General features: G+C 61.2%; 2 protein-coding genes across 5 annotated transcripts in view; both read right to left on the reverse strand.

The window, feature by feature from the left end:
* Positions 1-1,647: 1,647 nt before the first annotated feature.
* Positions 1,648-14,693, reverse strand: CACTIN (cactin, spliceosome C complex subunit). The gene is made up of 10 exons (XM_060094633.1): positions 14,479-14,693; positions 11,660-12,146; positions 8,892-8,987; positions 8,290-8,435; positions 7,362-7,524; positions 7,161-7,275; positions 3,770-3,962; positions 3,132-3,254; positions 2,739-3,019; positions 1,648-2,234 (listed from the first exon to the last, which is right to left on the reverse strand). Exons 1-10 carry the CDS (start codon positions 14,649-14,651, stop codon positions 1,744-1,746), a joined length of 2,268 nt encoding a protein of 755 aa, XP_059950616.1. The 5' UTR covers positions 14,652-14,693; the 3' UTR covers positions 1,648-1,743.
* Positions 14,694-16,284: 1,591 nt separating this feature from the next.
* Positions 16,285-21,044, reverse strand: part of PIP5K1C (phosphatidylinositol-4-phosphate 5-kinase type 1 gamma) — a 59,424-nt gene continuing 54,664 nt past the window's right edge. For 2 of the 4 annotated variants that reach the window (XM_060094636.1, XM_060094634.1), the window contains 2 exons: positions 19,437-19,520; positions 16,285-19,141 (listed from right to left, as the gene is read on the reverse strand). In XM_060094636.1, the coding sequence (XP_059950619.1) occupies positions 19,139-19,141; positions 19,437-19,520 (87 nt within the window). In that variant the 3' untranslated portion in view covers positions 16,285-19,138. The remainder of the gene's footprint in view (positions 19,142-19,436; positions 19,521-21,044) is intronic. The other 2 variants (XM_060094637.1, XM_060094635.1) reach the window with 1 other exon arrangement.

Raw genomic sequence — 21,044 nt, forward strand, 5'->3', positions numbered from 1 at the left:
GGGTTCCAAAGGGGATGGATGTGGTCTGCGTGCTGCCCTAAAGGGTAGTCTTCACCCAGGACCAGGCTGGCTGGGTGGGACAGGGTCTGCAGTGGGGATTGGGCGCCCCTTGACCAGATGCACTTCCCTGCCGAGTCCCCAAGCCCTGCTGTCTAGAACATGTTTACTGATGTATGAGCATGTGTGGGGTGGGGCAGAGCAGTGGAGGCCAGAGCTGAGCCAGAGGCTCCTGGGACATTGTTAAGTCAGGGTTGGTAGATGACCAGTGGCTTGGGGAGTGTCAGTCTCAGCGCTGGGGACATAGGGGCAGATTACTCTCTGTGGGGGGCCATCGTGGGCCCTGTGAGGTGTGGAACAGCATCCCTGGCCCTCACCGCACGATGCCAGGAGCCCCCCAGATCATGACCAGCACAGATGTCCCCAGACACTGCTGAGCATCATCCCCTGGCCTAGGTGAGCAGCCGAGCACCTCCTGGAGCATTCAGGGGTACACCCTCCTTCTGGGAGCTGAGGCCGGGGGTGGGCGGCAAAGAGGGAGGAAGCCCTCAGACTACGAGGGGCTCCCTAAGGAACTGTTATTGACTATTTTTAGGTGTGGTGGTTGTTTTCAAAAGGTCTTCTTAGCTGTTTAGTGCCTTGGTTGTGACAGATGTGCTGTGGTTACGTAAGGCATTAACCATGGGGACAGCTGAGTGTGGGGTGCGGGAACACTAGACTATCTCTGCAGCATTTCTGAAAACCTAAACTTATTCCAAAATAAAATGTTTATTGAAAAGAAACATGCAATCTCCCATGTAGACCAATTAAATGAAAATAAACAAGATTCCCCCCGCCCCCTACCCCCACCTAAAAAATTCGTTTTAGAGAAAACAGCCTGAAATGGAAATGTTTCTAGATGAAATAGGGTGTTTGGGTGAGGCTGTCTGAGGAGCTGGCAGTGGCCCTTCAGGCTTCTGACCACTTGAGGTTGGAAATGTCTCCGTAAGAAAACGCTAAAAGCCACCTGTTTCTGGGGTGGGCCTGCCTGGGGCACCGTTGACACTCTGTGACTGGGTGAGTGACTGTACCTGCCAGGCCCTTGACTGCCCGCGTCCGAGACTCGGGGACAAGGAGGGCGGCCCTGTGGTGGCTGGGAAGTGGCTCTAGGAGCGCAGCCTTGAGGGACGTGGAGGTCCAGAGGCCCGATGGGGCGCCACAGCCGCACCCTGGGGGCTCCTGTGCTCGGTGGCTGTGGAAGGATATTCCCAGACCCGATGGTGGGTGGCGACGTGTCCTCCGTGCCCACCGGGCAGAGGTTGACCCCAGCCAGCACCAGGGGCGAACTGGGGGACCACAGACGTCCCCGGATGGCCTATCCGGGAACATGCACTCAAGGGCCTGGAGCCTGGGTCCTGCAGCCGCTGGCCATGTCCAGGGGCTGAGCAACGCCCTGCAAGCCCCCCAGAGCCCCGGCGATGCAGGGCCTGTTTCTTGGGTGGGGCTCAGCGTCAATCCAAGGGCTGAGGTCTGGAGACGCTTGCTTGGTTCCCTGGGCTCTGAAAATCCCATCAGCAGCCCCTCCTGGGCGTCAATGCCCCAGGCCCGCCTGGTGGTGGGTCCCCTCAGCTCTCTGAGGCAGGCTCCGCAGCGACCCCTGTTCACACCAGGAAGTGAGGCCCTGTGAGGAGGAGGCCCAGCTGGGGGAGGCTGCTGGCTTCCCACAACCCTGGTCAGTTCGCAGGGGTCCGGGAGGGGGCCCGCCGGTCACCGGCGGTAGCGGTAGCGCTTGAAGTGGAACCAGAGCTGGAAGATGCCGTTGGCGAACTGGCAGCGGAAGCCGTGGCGGTGCGAGTACTCCCACTCGCGGTTGACGATCTTGAAGGCGATGTCCTCGTAAGGCGGCCCGGCGTGGAAGCGGAGCGTGGCGAAATCCTTGTTGTCGGCGCAGGCCTCCAGGAAGTACTCGGGCGTGGAGCGCTTGTCGATGAGGTCGGGGTAGAAGATGTTGAACTTGTAGCCCTGCACGATCTTGGGCGGCGGGTTGTCGAAGTCATAGTGTGTCTGGTTGTACTTGTTCCACTCGAAGCCCGTGTGCACGCGGTTGAAGAAGCGCGGCTTGCGCGGCCGGTACTTGTCCGCCCACAGGTAGGCCTTGCCCGTCAGCGGCATCTCCACGCTGAACTGCGCCTCGTCCTGGCCCATGCCCTCCTTGGCGCGCCGGAAGAAGATGTCCTCCGCGCTCTCGGTGGCGTCGCCTGCGGGCGGGGCGGGCGGGGTGTGTTAACCGGGACCCCGGCACCACAGCCTCCCTTTCCCGGTCACATGCCCCGACCCGGGCCCGCCTGCCGGGTGCCCCCCGCCCTCCCAGGTGGGCACCAAACACCACGTGTCCCCTGCCAGGTTGGCCGAAGAGCCTGGTGGTCAGAAGCCTGCAGTGGGACCCCGGACCGGGGCCTTTCCGAGGCCGTTTCTCCGCTCTTCCGGGACGATGGCTGCCCAGGAAGGCCAAGGCCCTGGCAAGCGGGCAGTGTAAGGAGCTCAGAGCAGAGCTGGGCACGGGAAGTAAAGACCACCACCACTGTGTCCTTGGGACCAGCCAGCCAGTGACGCCCAGAACGAACAAACGAGCGAGCAGGTGAATGAACGGACACTCTCAAGAGAGCAGGCAGCGGAGGAGGATCGGAGGATCGGGGCGGGTTCACCACCAACGCCCCCTTCACCAAGGGGAGGCTCCGCCCCGTGCTGGCCCCACCCCGCACCTGTGACCTGGAGCTGCTGCCTGGATAGGTGCAGGCGCTGCAGGTCCTCGTCCGGCTCCAGCACGTGGGCGTCCAGCGGCAGCTCGTGGGCCGTGAGCAGCCGCGGGCTGTACTTGCCGGCGTCGTAGTCGTCCAGGCTCTGTTGGATCAGATCCTCCTCCATGAGCACCGCCTCCCCGTCCGCCTCGCCCTCCGCCGGTGCTGCCGCTTCCGCCTCGGGCTCAGCAGCGACACCCTCCGAGGGCCCGGGTGGGGTGGGGGCCCGGTCCTCAGGCTCCAGGCTGCGAGAGAGGGCTGGACTGAGCGGGGCGGGCAGTGGGGCGGGCAGTGGGCGGGGCTTCCAGTCCCACCGCCCGGCAGGGGACGGCAGGGGACGTCCAGAGGCAGGCCTACCTGTGGCCCGGAGACTGCGGCTCCTGCTTGAGGATGGGGAACAGGGGCTCGCTCTCCACTCCCTGCTCCTGCTTCAGCTTGTACAGCTTCTGCCGCAGCACGTCCTGGTGCCGCTCGCGGAGCCTGGAACACAGGCCAGGTGGTCACCCTGACTCTCCAAGGGGGAAGGCCCCACCATGGACTTCTCATGACCCCCCCCCCCCATTTTGCTGCAAGGGCCCGGAGTTTGAGGGCAGCAAGTGGCCACGGCACAGGCGGACACCGGGAGGAGGCAGGTCCCTGTACTGGGGTGTTCACATGCAGGCGTGACCTAAGGGCCAAGCTGGGCTGGAAATGGATGGGGGACAGGCAAGGAAGAGGATAAATTTAGAAGTGACTGCACTTAGCAGCAGATAGGAGCCGTGTTTACATGACAGCGCCAAGCATGAGGAGAATTCATACACAGTGGGTGTGGGGCCTGTGGAAGGTGGGGGACAGCAGCCTTGAGGGCTTCCTGTGATGTCCACTGACCCGGGGAAAACAAAGACCAGGTGCTAAGTAGAGGCCGGAAGGAAGGCGGGCAGGCTGCTGGGGGCTGGGCGGAGGCCTTCCAGCTGGGGCCCCAGCTTGTGGCTCCCAGGGAAGCCCCGCCAGCTCACCTGGCACGGGCCATGTGGGCACGCAGCTGCTGCAGCAGACTCTCCCAGTAGCCCATGTCTAGGTTGGGGCCCCCGGCCCGTATCTTGCCCTCGATGCCCTGGAAGATGACCTGCAGCTGGCTGTACGTCTTCCCCTTGAAGACCGACTGCACATCGGAACTGACCGAGGCGTTGACCCCCTCTCGCCGCTCACCTGCAGTGGGGTGAGGGCTGCTTGGCATGGGGCTGGTCCCAGGTCCTAATCCTCTAGACTGAGAGGCCCCTGAGGGTGAGGCCAATGCTGCCTGACCCCGGCTCTCCCTCACACTGGCTGGCTTCCTTGTTTGTGGCTCATCAGACAGCACGCTGTGCCCTTCTGACCCCTGCCCTGCCCCAAGGCCCCTGCACATGCGGTGGGTGCTTCCCACCAGCAATAAGTTCTTCCCCATCCAGTCCGCCTCCTAGACCCCAGCCATCCTCAGCCCTCAACGAGAGCTCCCTTCTACTGGGAAGCCTTCGCCGACCACCAGACTGCTCCCTTGGCCTGGATGCCTGATTCTCGGCTTTCGAAGGGCAGGGAGCTCTGTATGCAGCTGCTGGGTAAACGTGGGGGCAGGCGACTGGCTCGTGTTCCCTGCTCCAAAGCCGGCTTCTCCAAGCCCAGCTGATCAGACAGGGTCAAGAAGAACCCGAGTCCCCTCCAGCCAACCACCTGGGACCCTGGAATCAGCACCTGGGCTCCCAAGCAGCCCTAGCTCAGCGGCAGACCCATAGGGCCGGCAGCCCGGCCTCGGTCTGTAGCAGGTGCAGACACATCACGGGACCAAAACCCAATTTGGCGACACCCTTCACACCCAGCCAAGCAGAGCCGCATCCTGCACTGACCTCAAACAGAAGCCAGGCCTCTGCTCGCTCAGACAGACGGAACCACCGATGCTAACTTACAACCCAAACAGACAGCCCCAGTGGGCGCCGCTCCCACAGAAGCCACGGGTGCTGAGCCACTGCTTAAAGGAAGCCAGGTCCTGGGTTTGGATGCCACCCAAGGGTCCACCAACAGGCCTGGCTGGAGGGTGCCGGCTGAGTGCCCTCTGGGACACCATTTCAGGAGAGGGGGTGGCACCGTTTGGGTGGGGGGAAGGCTTCTCCTCAGAGATGCTCCCTGGGAGGACCCACGGGGATTGTAAGGGGGGCGGGGCACTGGAGAGGCCATAGGGGTGTCCGGGGACCCACTTCCTACTGTGCGCTCTATTGTACAGTTAGGATTTCCCAGCTGCAAAGAGAAGAAAAGGGGGGGGGAGAAAAAGAAAGAAAAGGGAAGGGCCAACTTAATTTAAAATGATGAAGGCCGCCTCTGAGGGGCTCCAGGAGTGGTGGCGGAAATGAGGCCAAAAGAAGACAAACACACACACTCTCTTTGAGGACACCTGGGACCCTGACCGTAACACGCGAGAAGGGAGAGGGGACAGAGGGGTGATTGACGTGGCAGGGTGGGGGAGAGGGAAGGGCAGTGCCACAGGAGAGACCGTGGGCGAGGCACGCAGGGAGCCCTGGAAACGGGAGGGACCCAGCACAACGTCCCTTCACACTTTTCTGCAGCCATGGGGCAGGGCTCCTGCCCCACGGCCACCAGCCAAGGGGAGAGAAGACATTTCCTGACACGTGGGATGCCAACAACTTCCTGCCTCTCTCTACAAGTTACTGGAGGATGCGAGGGCACAAACCACAGGAAAGAGAGATGTGGGGTTCCAGAAAGGGGCTCCTCCTCTGGGGCGGGTGCAGGAAGCTGCAGGAGGGTGGCAGCGGACAACCCACCCGCTGTGGAAGAGGGAGTGGGGAGAAGGGGCCCAGGGACGGGGCAGGGGGCCTGATGGGAGCCTCCCAGGTGTCTGACCACCTGGGGAAGGTGGGGTCAGTGGTGCAGAATCCCCCACCCACGGTCCTTGCGCTGAGGCGTTGGCATCATAAGAGCGGGCACTGGTTTGAATGCTTGACGACCATGTACTCACTCCTCCTCACGCAATCCTCCCGGAGGTGTTTTCTCAACCCACTGCGATGCAAGGAACAACCAAGCCCTGGGGAGGTCACCGATCGGCTCCAGGTGGCCAAGCTGCTGGGCAGCCCAGGTGTGCACCCAGGGCCACACCTGTAACTGTCGTTCTGTCCAAGGGCCCTGCAGCACCCTCCCAACCAGCACCACTGCCACCAAAGCAGATGTTTCTGGACATGCATTTATTTTTTGTCGTCGTCGTTGTTGTTTTTGGATTTTTTTGGCCGTGCCGCGTGGCTTGTGGGATCTTAGTTCCCCGACCAGGGATTGAACCTGGGCCCTCGGCAGTGAAAACACAGAGTCCTAACCACTGGACTTCCAGGGAATTCCCCTGGACACCCATTTCTGATAGCAAAGAGTCCTTTCCTTTCTCTGGAAGTTACTACAGGATGTGCCCCGCTAAAAGGGTCGGGAGAAATAAAACTCCACGTACAAGGATAAAGGATGCTCCTCCTTTTCCTAAGAGGAAGGAAACCTCCCCGAGCACCGCAACTGAGCAGAGAACAGCACTTACACAGGCTCAGGGAAGGGAGGGCATTCGTCCTCAGCCACCATGGGTTGGCACTAACATGGAGCTGAGGGCTTAGTGACACAGGCTCAAGGCCCCCAGGAGCTAGATGTCGTTAGAGCCGGTGGCTTCAAGGAGGCGGGAGGGGTGGGACTGCAGTGGTTGCCAACGAGCTTTTAGAACAGTGGCTCTCAACCGGAGTTGAATCTGCCTCCTGCCAGGGGACACTGGGCCATGTCAGGGGACATCTGTGGTTGTCACGACCAGGGGCTCCTGCCACCGAGTGGGTGGGGCAGGGAGGCTGCTCCACACCCCACAGGGCCCAGGACAGCCCCACAGAGAACGGTCTGGGCCCAAATGTCAGCCGTGCTGGGGGGAAAGACCCTGCTTTAGAGCTTGTCTCCCTTGCAATTATATGCAGGCAATCATTCTGAGGAAAAGAAAAGGTGATTAAAGAAGCACACCACGCTGCACGGGTTCCCGCCAAGTGCAGTCAGGTCCTGTTCTCACTCAAACGGACGGAGCCTCCGGCGAAAACTTGAAACCCAAACAGAAAACCCGTGGACGCCGCTCCCGGGGGAGCCCAGCGCTAAGCAGCTGTTTAAAGGAAGCCACTGGCACTGCTTGGGTGAGCCCTCAGGCGGGCGGGAGAGCGCCTCACTCAGGACCCGCTGCCCTCGCTGCCCAGTGCTGCCCCCTGGTGGCTCGCAGACAGGCCCTGGCAGGGAGACCCCAGAGAGGAAGCCGAGGCCTCTTCTGTGGAGCCAACAGGCCCACAGCGGCTCCCACCAGACCCAGAGGTGCCTCCCCGAGGGCACAGCCCGGCGTGCCTCCGGCGGCCCGGCCCGCATTACCTGGCCCCTTGCCCGAGGCCTCCAGCTTGCGGAGCTTGGCGATCTCATCCTCCGTGATGATGGTCATGTCCCGCCAGAAGTCCGCGTTCTTGCCTTGCTCGAGCTCCATGTACACCTGGAGGCGGAGGCGCAGACGGTGGGTGAAGGCACGCCCGGGGCTGGAGTGGCAGCAGCGGTGCCGGGCGCGCAGCAGGGCCGTACCTGGATGTCCTCCAGCAGGTCTTCCATGTCGGCCACCGTGAGGCCGTTGAGGAAGGTGTAGGGCTCGTGCATCTCCACAGCCAGGTCGTCGTCCTCGGCGCTGATGTACTTGGCCAGCAGGTCGATGGGCTTGGCCCGCCCGTCCCGGATGCGGATCTTGGAGCTGCCGGGGAGCAGGGGGCAGTGTCAGAGCCGGGGCTGTGTCTACCCTCCTAAAGACCTCGCCCTTGGGGGTTGACCGGAGCCAGGGGAGGAGCCCGGCCTGCTGTGGGTGGTGGTCAGGGAAGGCTTCCTGGAAGAGGAGGTGTCAGGCGGAGGAGCAAGACAGGTCAGCCGCAAGGCACAGGCCCTGAGAGGGGCAGAGACGGGCGCGAGGGGGTCTGAAGAGCAGCGGGTGGGCGGGGACAGAGGGTCAGAGAGGCCCAGCCGGGGTGAAAGATCTGGAGCCTCAGTGTTGCGTGTGGGAACACGCATCAGAGGCTGACCCCGGTCCAACCCCAGGGAGCCCTGTGACCAGGCAGGTCTGAGCCCCTGGGGGCTGGCGCGGCTGGTGGGCAGCAAGGTGAGAAGGGGGCCGGGCCTGGAGCTCACACACCCTGTGTGAGCTCGGGCAACTCTCGACACCTCAGGAGCCTCACTTTTCTTGACTCTAGACGAGGCTGCTGAGTGAAGCACCCCGCGGTCTGGGGATGGCAGGGCACCTGGCACCCTCCACTCAGCAGCACGTTCGTGCGTCCCCTTGGCACCCGGTCCCTGGGGAGACAGGAGCGATGAAGGAAGCGACAGAAAGCAGCGCAGCGCCCGAAAGAGGGTCAGAAGGGACCCTGGGGAGGAGAAGGTGGTGGGAAGCTGAGGGCCCAGGGGCGACGTGAGCGGGGCGCGCTCCCTGCGCCCGGGGGCGGGAGGGCGGCGGGGGCGGGGCGCGCACCGCAGCTTGGCCTGCTGCAGGTGGAAGTGGTCCTCCTGCTCCTCCCACGTCTTGAAGTGCTCCGCCTCCTTCTCGCGCTGCAGCAGCTCCAGCTCCTGCTCCCGCATGGCCTTCTCCCGCTCCCGTTCCAGCCGCAGCTGCTTCACCTGTGGGCGCACAGCGGACGATGGGGGTCTCGTGGGCCTGCCTTCATCCTGTCGGGCTGGGGGACTCCCTAGGGGCGGGTGGGACCACACCCATGGCCTGGCCCCGGCGGGCTGGCCCCGGACACAGGAATCGGTCCGGGGATGCCTGAAACGCTGGACACACCCTGTGGCAGACGGAGCCCTCCTTTTGCTAGAGACACGGCAGCCTTCAGCAGCCAGGGCCAGTTTGGCCACCCAGCAGGGAGTGTCTTAGAATAAACCCCAGAGGCCAGCAGAGCCGAGCCGGAGGGAAACAGCTCTCTGGAATCCCTGCCCGAGCCCCTGGATCCAGCCATGTCTGAAGCCAATGTCCCCTGGACTCTCCACGTAAACCAGTCAGGTCTCCCTTGACATAAGCCAGGGTGAGCCAGCCTGGGAGCCCTCAGGAGGGAAGGAGGGTGGCCCGGGGCACCCCACCTTCTGCAGCTCCAGCCGGTTGTCCTCCTGGATCCTCTTGTTCCGCTCCTTCAGCTCCTTCTCCTCCAGGTGGCCGATCCCCTTCTTCTCCAGGGCCTGGAAGGGCCAACGACACACCCCCTGAGCAGCGATGCTTCCTCCTGCCGCCCGCCCCAGGACCACCTGCTGCTCTACGAGGCGGGCATCCACCAGACCGAAGCACCCGCTCTGCCCATGAGGAGCACGAGGCTGAGGGAGAAGTGACCTGCCCGCGGCCACACCCCGACTTCCAGCGGAAGATGTGGCCCCCCGTTCGCCTGCAGAATCGGTTCAGTACACTCCAGCATCGTGGGGCGCCCTCTGCCCCGAGCCGTGTGCTGAGATATGGGGAGAGGCAGCTCCGCCTCTGCAGAACTCGACCATGTCACACACGGGACAGCCTTACTTGGGGCTGCTGACTCTTGTTTTACACACAAGCCTGGCTGCACTGGCTGGGTGGTGTCCGGCTCTCAGCAGCTCAGACCCCCAGCGGCCATGCGGAGGGGCGGAACCAGAGGCTGAGCGAGAGGGGGACTCTGAAAGCACACTCGCCGGGGTCCCCGCTCACGGACCCCTCAGGGCACCCTGAGCATGGAGAGCGGCTTCTCCCTGTCTGTGCCCTCACCTGACGGAGGGGCCCGGGCACAGGCTCCCGGAGAACCCCCAACCCTCCCAAGTCATCTCACAACTGTTGTGGGTAGCACGTGCCAAGACCCGTGCCTCCTGTCACCTCCACTGGCTCCGAGGGTCGTTCCAGGAGCCCCTGTGCACAGAAAAATGCGCCTCCAGGGTGACACGGGGTGGCCCGGCCTGGGGCCACTGCCACACAGTGACAATGACCACACTTCGTCTCTACGGCCACACAGAACAGCCGCAGAGGGCCTGGACGGAGAGAGCCCACACTCAGACACAGAGCCCTCGACCAACGCCCGGCCTGGAGAGGCATGTTCGCGGCCCACACCACGCCTGCCCACTCTGCCAGCCCAGCGCCCCGAGGACACCGGGACGAGATGCGTGACACCACTCATACAGTTGGGCCGTCTAGCGCCCTCCCCAGACTACAGAGGTCTCAGAGGCTGGGCCGGGGCTTCTCAGACGCCCCGAGGCCCGCTCACCCATTCGACATTTACCGAGGGCCGACTGCGTGCCAGCGCCTGGGACAAAGCCTGCCCTGTGGAGCTCACAGTCCACGGGAATTACACGCCATAAAGTGGGACATGTGGTTTAGATGTCACCTTTGCAGCGAGACCTCTCTGGACCCGTGTGTTTAAACTGCAGCCTCCTCGCCCACCCCTGCCTGCCTTCGTTCCCTCCTCTGCGGACTCGGCTAAATGACTTATTTACAGCCAGCCTCCCGAGACTACTGGCCGCACAGGGACAGGCATCTCTCTATCACTCACTGACGTATGCGCAGGGCCCACACGGTACCCAGCACCCGACAGGCGCATGATTCACGTCTGTTAGTAAAGCACTAGGAAGGGAGAAGCAGTGCCTTGATAAAGGACGCAGGGAACCTGGGGGACCAAGGGGGCCAGGAAGGCCTCTCAGAAGAGGGACACATCAGTGGAGATCTGAAGGTTGAGGAAGAAACAGCCATGGGGAGGGCTCGGGAGTGCTGCAGGTAGAGGAATGGTGAGTGCAAAGGCCCTGAGGTGCCATGAGCTCACAGCGTATGTAGACAGCGGTAGATACGGTGGCTTCCGCCTGTGTCCACCGGCTCTCACCCTCCCCACAGCTGTGTCGTGTCGAACTTGTCCTCCACATAGATATGTCCACGTCCCAACCCGGGAACCCATGAACATGACCTTATTTGGAAACAGGGTCTCTGCGGACGTGATTAGTTGATGTCGTGCCAGACTAGGCTGGGCCTTAGTCCAGTGATTGGTGTGTCCTTATAAGACAAGGAAACTCTGGACTCAGAGACACAGGGAGGAGAACACCACGTGAAGACACAGACACGGAGAGAAGACAGCCACGTGACGACAGAGGCAGAGACTGGAGTGATGCAGCTATAAGCCAAGGGTGGCGGGCAACCACCAGAAGCTGGAAGAGGCAAGAAAAGATTCTCCCCTAGAACCTCCAGAGGGAACGCGGCTCTGGTGACTCCCTGACTTTGTACTTCCGGCCTCCAGGACTGCGAGGGAAACTGTGTTGCTTTAATCCAAGTGCCCAAGGCCCCGGCTGGTGGGTAAGGGATCGGTGTGTAGTTTTGTGGGAGGTTTTTTTTGTTTTTGTTTTTTTAGTTTTGTGGTTTTTTTTAGTTTTTTATTTATCTATTTTGGCCGCACCGCACAGAATGCAGGATCTTAGTTCCCAGACCAGAGGTCAAACCCGTGCCCCCTGCAGTGGAAGCACAGAGTCTTAACCACTGGACCGCAGGAGAAGTCCTGGTGTGTAGTTTTCATCTCAAGGATGAGGCGACAGCTCTGAGGTGAAATCCCCCCCCGGGCATGTGACGCCGAGAACCTGCCTTGAGGTTAGGCTGGCTCTGTGGGCAGAGTGCCTGAGACTGTACAGCGCACAAGACAGCGTAGGCAAAGCTGGCGGAGTCAGTGTGTGTGCATGTGTGGGTAAAAATACACTCTCGATGGCCAGGTACGACCTGGGCACGTGTGCTGGGAATGCTAAACGACGTCTCTGAAAATAAGCTGTAAACAGCTCATGAAGCAAAAACCAGCAGGAGGACAGCAAGAGCTGGCGAGCAACACAAGCAGAAGTAAGGGCGTGGCCGGTGGCCACCTCGGGCTCACCTTGTTCCAGATGAAGGTGCCCAGCAGGTTGTTGTCCCCGAAGGGGTTGTCGGTGTTGGTGTAGCCCATGTACTCCTCGCCCCAGCCCATCTTCTCCCGCTTCTTCCTCTCCTTGGCCTCCTTCTTGGCCAGCCGCCGCGCCCGCTTCTCCTCGGGCGTCTCGAAGGCCTTCATCAACTCCTCCTGCTGCTTCCGCTCCGCGCGCAGGCGCAGCCGCTCCTGCAGGCCCTGGCGCTGGCTCAGGGATGCCGCCGCCGCCCGAGGGCTCTGGGAGGGGTCCGGGGACGCGGAGCTGGACGCGGAGGAGCTGGGGGACCAGCAGTGTGTCCGCTGCTGCCACTGGCGGGCCCATCGGCCCCGGCGCTGCTGCCGCTCGTCACCCGAGTCGGACTGAGAGGAGCGGTCCTGGGAGCGCCGGGGGGCTGGCGGGGGGCTCCGGCTCTGCCTGCCTCGCCGCTGCTGCCACCGCTCCTCATCCAAATCCAACCTGCAGAGGGGACCCGCAAAGCTCCGCTCGCTGCCTGCTGGCCAGCCATCTATCCCACCGCCCTTTACTGGGCGCCTGCTGGGTGCCAGGAGCTGTTCTAGGTTCTGGGGACACGGCAGTGACCAAAACATTGATGGCCCCTGCCTGCACATCAACAAACACAGTGTGACACTAGATGGTACCATGAGCTACCAAGATAGTGATGCAGCCTCAGGGTGCGGAGAGGTCAGAGAGGATCTCTCTGAGGAAGTAACGCCGGAGGAAGTGGGGGAGGGAGCTAGGCGGAGATCTGGGGAAACAGTGATCCAGGGAGAGGGCACAATAAGAGCAAAGGCGCTGGGGCAGGAATTTACTTGGCATATTCAAGAAGCAGCAGGCAGGCCTGTGTGTCTGGAGCAGAGTGAGTGAGGGGGAGAGAGGGAGGAGGGGAGGGCAGGGAGGCGGGGCTTGGGGCCAGATGGTGCAGGAGCTATAAGCGCTGTCCAAGGTGTCCAGGGAGGGCTTACAGGAGAAGATGGTGTTTAACTGGTCCTATAGGACGGGCAGGAGTGAAATGGAGTAACACTGTAGGGAATACAGAGCCTTGGAAGGGCACTGCGAGCACGGAAGGCAACGTACGAATCCTGGGGATAGATTCTTTAATGTTGCGGGCCTCTGAGCAACTACATCTGTCTTTAGTTTGTCAAATGCTCCACTTACTAAGCTCACGTCAAAGAATCTACACCATGAAAATCAATTATTTGATTTTCAAGTACGTAAATACAGGCTGTAAATCTGATCAAATCTTCATAAATGACATTGACTCTAATTACATATCTAGGGTGGCTGATTCTTGTGAATAACTAAAATCTTAGAAACCACTAGATGATAATCACAAGATTTACAACTACACATGAACCAATGCTAAAACATCAAGGCCAGGAGCTGAAACCAGAGTTAGCAAACTTTTTCTGTTAAGAGCCAGAGCGTCTATGGCACAACTACTCAACTCTGCTGTCATAGCGCAAAAGCAGCCACGGACAGTACATGAACAAATAGACATAAATTTGTTCAATAAAATTTTATTTCTGGACACCAAAACTTGAATTTCATATATTGGGTTGGCCAAAAAGTTTGTTTGGGTTTTTCTGTAACATCGTATGGAAAAACCCGAATGAACTTTTCGGCCAACCCAAATAATTTTCACGTGTCATGAAATACTATTCTTTTGATTTTTTTTTCCTCCTCACCGTTCAAGCATGTAAAAACTATGCTTGGTCCACAGGCTGTAGTTTGCCAAGCCCTGGTTTAAACCATCTCTTTACTATTTCCTCTGCTTATATCTTCCTGGAATTCCTAGGTGGCAATGATCTTATGAGACTCAAAAGAATAAGCCACCTTCTCAAACCTAGAGGGTGATCAGCTATGTCTGACAACAGTCACTCCAGCTATGGTGTGGAGAACAGGTTGGAGGGATGGGAGACAGCGCATGCCTGGAGAAGCCCCGTGGAGATCCTGAGGGTACAGATGAGGAAATCTGGGGGACAGTGGGGCAGGTACTGGCCTGAGTGTCACAGCCAGTTATGGGCTGAGCCAGCACTAAGACGCAGGTCTGAGAGTCAGTCCCTGTCACGGTGCTGGTTCTTTGTGCTGGAGGAGACTCAAGCCAAGTCTGGCCAGGTGACCCATCTCCAGAAGAAAAGGGCTGCGGGCTGAGGGGAGGCTGAGCACCAAGTCTCAGGAGTCAGTTGAGTCCTGCCACCTGCCATCAACAGTTCTTCTCTCTCACACCCCACCTCCATTGGCAAGTGCTGTCACCTCTACTTCGGAAATCCCTCTCAAATCTCCCCATTTTCCCACTGTACCTCCCCACAGCCTCCCTCTCCTGAAGGCCATCATCATCTGTTGCCTGCACAGCTGCACTATCTTCCTCCTCCCTGGTGTCACTCCTGCCGACACTCTCAGTCCCTTCTCCACGCGAAAACCAGCAGGAGTCCTGCAAAGTAATCCAGACCACATCGCTCCCTGGTTCAAAATCCTCCACAGCTCCCTACTCCCCTCCAAATAACAGTCAAACCCTTCACCACGGTACACAAGACCGCACGATCTGGTCTCCCGCTTCCTCTCCGACCTCATCGACTCCCCTCCGCCTCGCTCACGGCGCCTCCTGCTGTACTTCCAACCACCAGGCGCCCTGCCTGGAACGCCTCTCGCTTTCCTTTCGCTGCCTGGTTAACCCCGACGTGCTCAGACGTCCCCTTCTTCAGGAAGCCCTCCCTGACTAACTCGGGGGTCTCCCAGCTCCTCGAGGGCTGGAGCCAGACCCCCAGCGCGGCTCACACAGCGACCCTACCTGCGCTCCCGGCTCCTCCGCCTGCACCGCCCCTCGTCGTCCCGGCGACGTCGGTTTCGCCGCCCATGGCTCCCGCTCCAACTTCGGCTCCGACTCCGACTCCCACTCCGCCTCCGCTGCCTTCGGCCCCTGCGACCAGCCGACCGCGAGCGCGAGCGTGTACCCCTACCCATCGGCTGGGAAGGTGGCGACGGCGCGGACACAAATATCCGGGACCTGCGCCGGGGGCCTTCCTCGATCGCGGCGCGTGCCTGGCTGCCCCACCCACGCCTGAGCAGGGAGATAGGAACCCATCTCGCGGCTCATCCCGCGGGGATTCCGACCCTCTCATAACCTCCCCACCGTCCTCAAACGTGGCCTGCGTAATGAACTCCTGCCGGACTGTTGTCGCTAGGGCTGGGGATTCGTTCTTCAGGCAGTACTGGGGGCAGGCCCAGGTGGGTCCTCGAGCCTTAGGGAGCCAGAGGAGCAGTGGGCGGAGCAAGGACGAACCAGGAACGGCGACGGGGCGGAGCCTGGGGAGGCGGGACCAAGAAGCCGGTCCAGAGAGGAACTGGAGTCGGCGTGGGCGGGGCCTAGGAGGCGGGATCAAGAGAAGGCGGGGTCTAGGGGCGTAGCCAAGGGAGGCGTGTCCCGGGGGCGAGGTCTCGCGGCCCGTGGAGGCGGGGAAGCCTAACCGTAGGTGAGAGTTCAGGCTGCCCAAGGAGGCGACGGGTGGGAGCTGGGACGGAGACTGAAAAGCCTTAGATGCTGGGCTGACCCTCAGTGAGAGTCACCATCATGCTTCACCACCGCCAATAATACCTATGTGTTTCAGGGGTTAAGGTAAAAAAACAAAACATAACTTGGATAACTCCTTAAGTTCCCCATTAACCCATTTTATAGGGGGGGAAACTGAGGCTCAGAGTGAAAGTCACTGTAACACTCCCACCCTCAATGAGGCAGTGCAGAGCTGGGATTTGAACTTGGTGGTCCAGCTGTGTCCTCTGGGTGCTGGCGAACCGTAAGAGGGCTTTGAGCAGGGAGGGATGAAAGGGGTCGTTAGGTGGGGTCCCTTCAGGCAGGCAGGGGCAAGACCACAAAGGGGCAAGAATGGAGGCCCGGAGACCTGAAGGACCCCGGAGTCCTGCTCTGAGCTCTCCCAGCCCACCCCAGAGAATGGCACTTAATACTTTAAATGTTTATCCTATAATACAACTTCCTCACACCACCCTAGATGCTAGCTTTGTATGCTCTGCTTGGTGCCGAGGTGGCGGTGGTGGCGCAAAGGGAACCCTTGACGACTGCCTGTCATGGGATGTGGGTTGTCCTGGTGATTTTCCCGATGCAGATGCATCCTTGAGCGTATCCGGATGGATACTCATCTCTGAATGTAAGGTGAGCACATTCTCGATCGCCTAGTCTTGTGTATAAACAAGCCGAGCCGTCCGCGTCTGGGATTAAAACTGGGTTTTCCAAGGGCTTGCTTACAGACAGGATCTTATTTTCAATGCAGTGTTTCTCAAATTGGGAGTCCGGGAGAAATATTTTCCCCTTAAAAGGGGTCCATGCATTACTCAATCTTTGAGACTCTGGCAGAACAAATACAAACTCCGGGGAGTGTTTGTTCCTTCCAGCTGGGTTGCACTGATGTGAGCTTTTAAGTTTTTCCGAGCTGAACTGGAACTCACTACTATTAAGGCATTTGGGTCCGTTGCTGTTATTTAATTATTTTGATTCTTACTAAGGTTTCTTTGTGCTCTCCTTCAAAGTCAGTCCTTAAACTCCCACTCGGACCATCGGATCGCACAGAGACAAAGAGGCGGCTAATGCTTATTACCCGATTTATTAGAGATCTCTTCCAAGTAAAAAGGGGGGGGGACGGCGGGGCTGGGGGGTGGGGTCCCGGGGCTGCATATGAGTGTTACGGGGCCAGCAGTGGCTGCGGTTACAGAGGCGCCCACGGCTCTGGGTTTGAGCGGGATGGCGTCCTGTGCCCGAGGAGGCTGTGCCCCAGATTGTCACACACCAGACCATGGGGGCTGAGCACACGGAACCCCCGGTGAGAATTAAGACACACAAGGTTTGCAGTTTTGTTGTGTTTGGAAATCAGTTCGGCCATAAAAACGGGGTTGGGATAGGGACAGGCGATGCAACTGAACCACCAGAGAAGGTGGCCAAGGGTGCTTGTCCCGGGGTGGGGACCGAGGGGCTGTGGCGACAGTACCATGGCAGGGGGCCCCAGTGGGACGGGAGTATTGCACTGAGCCAGGTGGTGGAGGGAGAGGGTGAGAGGAGGCAGAGGCCAGAGGCCAGCAGGGGACACACTGGAGGTTCCACCTTTTCAGTCTCAGAACACGCCTTTCATTTGTACATTCGTGCCCACATTCGCAGTGACAGCAGCCGTCAGGGACGAGCTGCGACAGAACCAGGACATCGCCACAAAGGAGTCGACAGACTTCCATCCTGGGGCGGGGTGGGGCGACAGCTGGGTGGGTCCAGGGCCCTCCTTGCTGGGGGTCTGGGGAAGGCCGCGAGTTCACTACACGTGATAAATAAGGTCCTGCCTTCCCACCCTTGCCCTGACCATAAGCACATGCCTCCCGTCGGCCCAGTCCGCAGACCACTTTGCATCCGTGTGACAGTTCTCTGAAAAAGGGACAAAAAATGCAACTAACACAAAGGGGGTCTTCAAAGGGGTGTTCATGACTTAGCACAAAAATGAAAACGTCTTGATCACCAGAAGGTTTGCAAATTTCTCCAAGTCAGCATCCGACTGATGCATTTGTTCCATGGTTCACTCGGGAAAGCCTGAGGGGCCCAGCTCCTGCAGCTCCAGGTGGCTGAGGGCGTCCTGGACGTAGGGCCTGATGCTCTGGTGGTCCCCATGGGACACAGTGTCTCTGTGTGCGGCCTCTGGGGGCCTGGGCGGAGACTCCGGTTGGCTTTTGGGCAACTCAGCAGTCCCTGTTCGTCCCCTTCAGACCTCTGCCCACTCAGCCTGCCTCCCCCCCGGGCAGGACGGGGCAGGCACTGCAGAGGGCGCCCGTGTGAAGTCCAGGTGAGGACGTTCTGGAGTCTGGACACACCTTCCGTGGACAGGAAGGGAGGACGCTGTTTTGCTTCTAGTCCAGGACACCCGCAGGCTTGTTCGGACAGGTTCTCTTCCCAGAGCTGCTTCGTGCTGCAGTGTCCCTGGCGGCCCTGCGTGGGGAGAGCCCCCAGGGCACAGCCCAGTTCTCCAGGGAGGAGAGGCGCAGCTAGACACCAGGTTACAGCCAGGCGCATGAAGCGGGCTGTGCCGGGGAGGCGAGCAGGGGCCCGCCGAGCACGAGGACAGCAGTGTACGCAGTTTGCAATGGACTCAAAAAATCAAATTCCTGGGTCGGTGGGTTCTCCAGCTGTCTCAGGCTCCACCAGGGAGGCAAAGGTGGGGAGAAATTTTCCCAGAAGGTGCAACTTCCACTCCACGCTAACTCCCAGCTCCTCCCATGCAGGGCAGGTCGGGCCAGGGGAAACCATCCCTGATGTGTCCCTCTCCAGAGGCGGGAGAGAACCTGCAAAGCTGCCAGCTCCAGCAGCCTGCTGTGGACACAGCAGGGGCCCCTGGCGGCCGCCCTGTGGGGCTCTGGGCCCAGCAGTGGTTGCCCTGCTGAAGATGACCATCCAAAAACAAAATTTGTTTTTCACCGAGAATTTCTTCTCCTGTCCTTCAATCGGCACAGGTGCCCCCACCATTAAAAAGAGAGAGGACGCCCACCTCAGTCCTCTTACTCAAGGGGGTCTGGTCCTCTAGGCCGGGCACCTGACTGTGGACCTCTGCTCCAGGACACGGCTCTCGGGAAGTCCCGCGGGCTGAGGGCCCGGCCGCCTCCTCCCAGCTTGGCCCGTCTTCTGGAGGAGAGGTAAGCCCACGGCCCTGAGCTCCACTGAGAGGGGGCGGCCATGCGTCCACATGGAGGTTCTAATCACGCCGGGTGATTCCCGCTCAAGGTCACCGGGGAGGTGGGAAACATTCTGAGAGATGGCAGGGGTGACAGGGTGGAGAGCGCCCCCAGCCACTGCCCGGCCACCCTCAAGGACGGTGTCCGGCTCTTGGCCCAAAACCCTGAGCCAAGAGCGCCTGGCAGGCGTGGTGGGAGGCCTCCAGAGGCGCCCTGGGGACCCGGCGGCCCTTCCGTCCCAGGTGCCCGTCCATCCCAGCCAGGACTTGGAATGGATTCCACTGGGGTGCAGGTCCCCAGAGCCTAGGGCCTGGTTCCCTCAGCAAGACACATGCAAGCACAGCAAAGAACCAGAAGTGCAGTGGAATGGAGTTTTTTCTTTTCCATTGTGTGGTGGGTTTTTTTTTTTTTTTTGGCCTTTTTCTTTTTCTAAAAAAACACACACGTGTGCTGCCATGTCTGTGCAAAGAATAAGGGCCCCAAATAAATACATGACGGGAAACTCAGGAGGGTTCACAGTATCAGGCATAGGGGCTGACGGGGAGCCGGCGCCAGGTGAGCCGCCCGGACTGCGATCACTGCAGCCCGAGCGTTGGCGCCGTCGAGGGGAGGGCGAGGGTGAGGGCCGGCGGCCAGGCAGGCGTCTCCCGAGCTCTGGGCTGAGCAGGTGGGCAGCACCTCCAGGGAGCAGCCGGGGCAGCAGCGGACACTCGGCTCCGTCAGTGCCTGCATAGGAATTACTGAAGAGGCAGGGGGCGGGTGAGGCCATGGTGGGCCGGGGCTGGATCCACACCCGCCGGGCCTCCCCTGGCCGGGTCGGGCCCCACAGCTGATGCCGAGGGCCAGGGACCCCAGGAGCCATGAGGGCTGGACACAGGCCCCCGCACGGTAAAGCCCGGCTGCCCCTCCCGCCCTGGGCCTCAGTTTCCCTGTCAGTCCCGGGGTGCCTGGAGGCCAGGCTCTCAGGCCCTCCTTGGCCAAGGCCACAGGCCTGAGCCCCCAGTGGGCCCGGCTGGCCAGCCGTGGCGCACTTACTGTGTCGCTCTCGCCGTCGGAGGCGGGGTGGGCCTGCGTGCTATAGTGAAGCGGGGAGTACACCCAGCTCCTCTCATCGGTGGGCTGGAGGGCAGGCGGGCGGCATGTGCGGGAAGGGTGCAGAAGAAGAGCAGGGTGCGAGGAGGTGCGACAGAGGCGACAGGAAGGAAGGAAGAAACAGAAATAAAAGAGGGGGCCCCCAAGGCAGCACGGGTGGGCGGCTCAGCCCCCGCTGCCCTCTCCCTGATGGTGACCTGCCCCAACCCAGATGGCCCTCGGGCTCAGCGGGGCCGGGGGCTGGGCCTCTGGGGCTGAGTGGCCAGTGCGCGGTGCGGGGGCAGCAGGAAGCAGTGAGCAGAGTCAAGGCAGGACCGGCACAGCGGGAGGCGGGGAGGGCGGGCGGGGATTGGTTTGCTCTGCTGTCTACCGCCCCCCATGGCACCCTGACCTCCGGCCTAGCCCGGCAGCGCCCTGGAGACCCTCTGCTGGGGGTTCTGAGTGGTGGGGACTCGGGGGGAGCCCATTTCCTGACCCGGGAAGCCTTTCAGCACTGGCACACACAGGTTTGCTCAGGAGAGACCCAGGCAGGCGCCACCCAGAGAGCAAGCAGCAGAGGCTTCCCTGCCCGGCTCCAAGAGCCCGGGCTCAACTTCCTGGGGAGGGGGCGCACCAGAGCCCAAGTCCCGGCCTGGGGACAGGCAGAGCGGGGACTGGCCGCCGAGGGGCCGCAGGCTGGTCTTCCTCCAGCTGCGTCTGGGGAGGGGTCCCGGTCCGGGTCCCACTGCGGGGAGGACATACATTCCTCCGGCCCCCTCGTCCCTCCCAGGTCTGCTCTCACCACCAGAACATTCTTGGGGCTCCCCCGGCCGCCTTCTCCTCTCTCTTCCTTCAACGCCCCCGACAGCCTGTGACCTCCACCCGCCCCCCCCCCCCCCAACGCCAGAGCACACACCTGTCCTGGCCGCATCCCCCTGGGCATCCCACGGCCCCTAAGCCCACCATGGCACCCCAAGACTCACCCCTCCTCGGCGGGGTTGGGGCACCACCAGCAACCAGCCTCTGCCCTGCTGCCCTCGGGGCCCGCTGGCCGCCTCTCCACCCCACCATCCCCGCAGCTCACAGGCCGTCCCGGTACCCGTGTGGGCCCAGGCCGCGCACCCACGAGAACCGTGCCACCTACGGAGGGGTTCGCACAAAGTGTCTGGGGCAGCAGAGCAAGACCCCAGCTCGGGCCCCGCTCATTCCTTCAGGGGGTCACAAAGCAATAACCCGCCTGGCCCCCTGCTCACCTGGGAGCCCGGGGGGTGGGGCCGGGCCTGTCTGGGGCCACAGCAGGTGCTGACACTGGGGTGGCTGCCCTGCTGGGCTCAGAGTGGGGACGACACAGGGGTCCTGCAGGGAACCCCGTGAGGAGCCAGCCCTGGGTGACCCACGGAAGTTGGGCCAAGGGCACACCTGCCCCGCACGGCGGGCCTCGGGGTCCGGCCTTCCTCTTGCCGCTCCCTCTCCTCCCGTCGGCCTCCAGGCTCCTGCCTCTTCGGTGCTCCAGCCAAGACCGCCCTTCCTCTTCCGCCTCCCCACTCCCCACGCATTTCTCAAAGTCCGGGT

This window comes from Mesoplodon densirostris, chromosome 3 (genome assembly GCF_025265405.1).
Source record: "Mesoplodon densirostris isolate mMesDen1 chromosome 3, mMesDen1 primary haplotype, whole genome shotgun sequence".
NCBI classification, from domain to species: domain Eukaryota; kingdom Metazoa; phylum Chordata; class Mammalia; order Artiodactyla; family Ziphiidae; genus Mesoplodon; species Mesoplodon densirostris.

What these genes read in the sequence shown, in the direction of transcription:
- CACTIN (XM_060094633.1), bottom strand. Translation starts at nt 14,651, where the DNA reads ATGGGTAGGGGTACACGCTCGCGCTCGCGGTCGGCTGGTCGCAGGGGC. An exon ending in GCACCTTCATCTGGAACAAG is followed by an intron (nt 8,988 to 11,659) that starts GTGAGCCCGAGG and finishes TGGCCCTTCCAG; the next exon opens with GCCCTGGAGAAGAAGGGGAT. An exon ending in ACCTGCTGGAGGACATCCAG is followed by an intron (nt 7,276 to 7,361) that starts GTACGGCCCTGC and finishes CTCCGCCTCCAG; the next exon opens with GTGTACATGGAGCTCGAGCA.